Source organism: Mesitornis unicolor, unplaced genomic scaffold (genome assembly GCF_000695765.1).
Source record: "Mesitornis unicolor isolate BGI_N332 unplaced genomic scaffold, ASM69576v1 scaffold29673, whole genome shotgun sequence".
Classification (NCBI taxonomy): Eukaryota; Metazoa; Chordata; class Aves; order Mesitornithiformes; family Mesitornithidae; genus Mesitornis; species Mesitornis unicolor.
The window spans coordinates 1,384-2,421 of record NW_010173122.1 but is presented as its reverse complement, the minus strand read 5'-3'; the positions used below and the strand labels follow the sequence as shown (position 1 = coordinate 2,421).

At 49.4% G+C, this 1,038-nt stretch overlaps 1 protein-coding gene across 1 annotated transcript in view; it reads right to left on the bottom strand.

The window, feature by feature from the left end:
• Positions 1-133: 133 nt before the first annotated feature.
• The window catches only part of LOC104537663 (tRNA wybutosine-synthesizing protein 4-like), a gene marked incomplete at both ends in the record, with an annotated part of 1,940 nt that continues 1,035 nt past the window's right edge, over positions 134-1,038 (bottom strand). Inside the window, one exon of the mRNA XM_010180609.1 lies at positions 134-241. Coding sequence (XP_010178911.1) covers positions 134-241 — 108 coding nt within the window. The remainder of the gene's footprint in view (positions 242-1,038) is intronic.

Below are 1,038 nucleotides of genomic sequence, written 5' to 3'. Positions count from 1 at the left end.
GAACCTGCTGAGGGTGCACTCAATCCCACTCAATTATCTCCTTAATGAAGATATTAAGCAGCTTTTTCTACCTGTGACCATAAGAAACCTCAGACACCCACATCACCGGTGCTCAGAGTAAAGGAGGGGTTACCTCGTACTCATCGAAGGGCTCCAGAGCCTGCACTCTTTGCTGCTCATCCTCTGGAATACAACGGGTGAAAAACTCATTCATGTCCATGACGTGGCACTCGGTCCAGCCCTAGAACAGAAATCCCTCATTAATTAATACCTTAATTAAGGATTGAGACGATACAAGAAAGCAAAGACCCTGAATTAACCACCTCCATGAGCCTTTACGAGTGTCTAGCTGGAACAACAGCAGCCCAGGATCTGGTGAGCACAGTTTCCTTACCTGTAAAGCTCTTAAGAACTTAATTTATTATTGCACTGGGTTTTCTGTGAGGGGTTTTTTGGTTGTGGGTGCGGGGCTATGGAGATGGCCCTGCGAGAAGCCACCTGAAAAGCTCCCCATTTTTCCAATGTCAGACCCACCTCTGACCAGGGCCAAGCCAATCAGCGCCCCTGCCAATTAATGGATTTAAGAGGGGAGCAGCGCATCCTCTCTCTTGACCCAGCCCCAACTTAAGCTCAAGCCCCGCTGCAGCTCCAGCCCAAAAGAGAGAGCTGGGAACTCTTCAGAACCATCAGAAGGGACCTGCAGCAGAGAAAGGAGTGGGGTCTGAGCAGAAGAACTTAAAAAAACACCAAGGTCAGTGAAGGGAGAAAGGGAAAGGGGGAAAAGGAGGGCACAGAGCTGAGGTTCCCCTTTTGGCGTGGTGAGAACCCAGCCCGTTGTCCTGGTTTGAGCTGAACAGAACTGATTTTCTATTGAGTGAGTTCACTTTGCAGCTCAGGCTTTTCTCAGTGGCTGAACTTGCTGGAACCAGCAGCACGGTTTAACAACAGCGTTCACTTCTACAAGTGATAGCGCTCGGATGTGATGGAAACATGGCAAGGCCACTGTCTCACCATGGCTGCTGTAAATGCACCTACAAG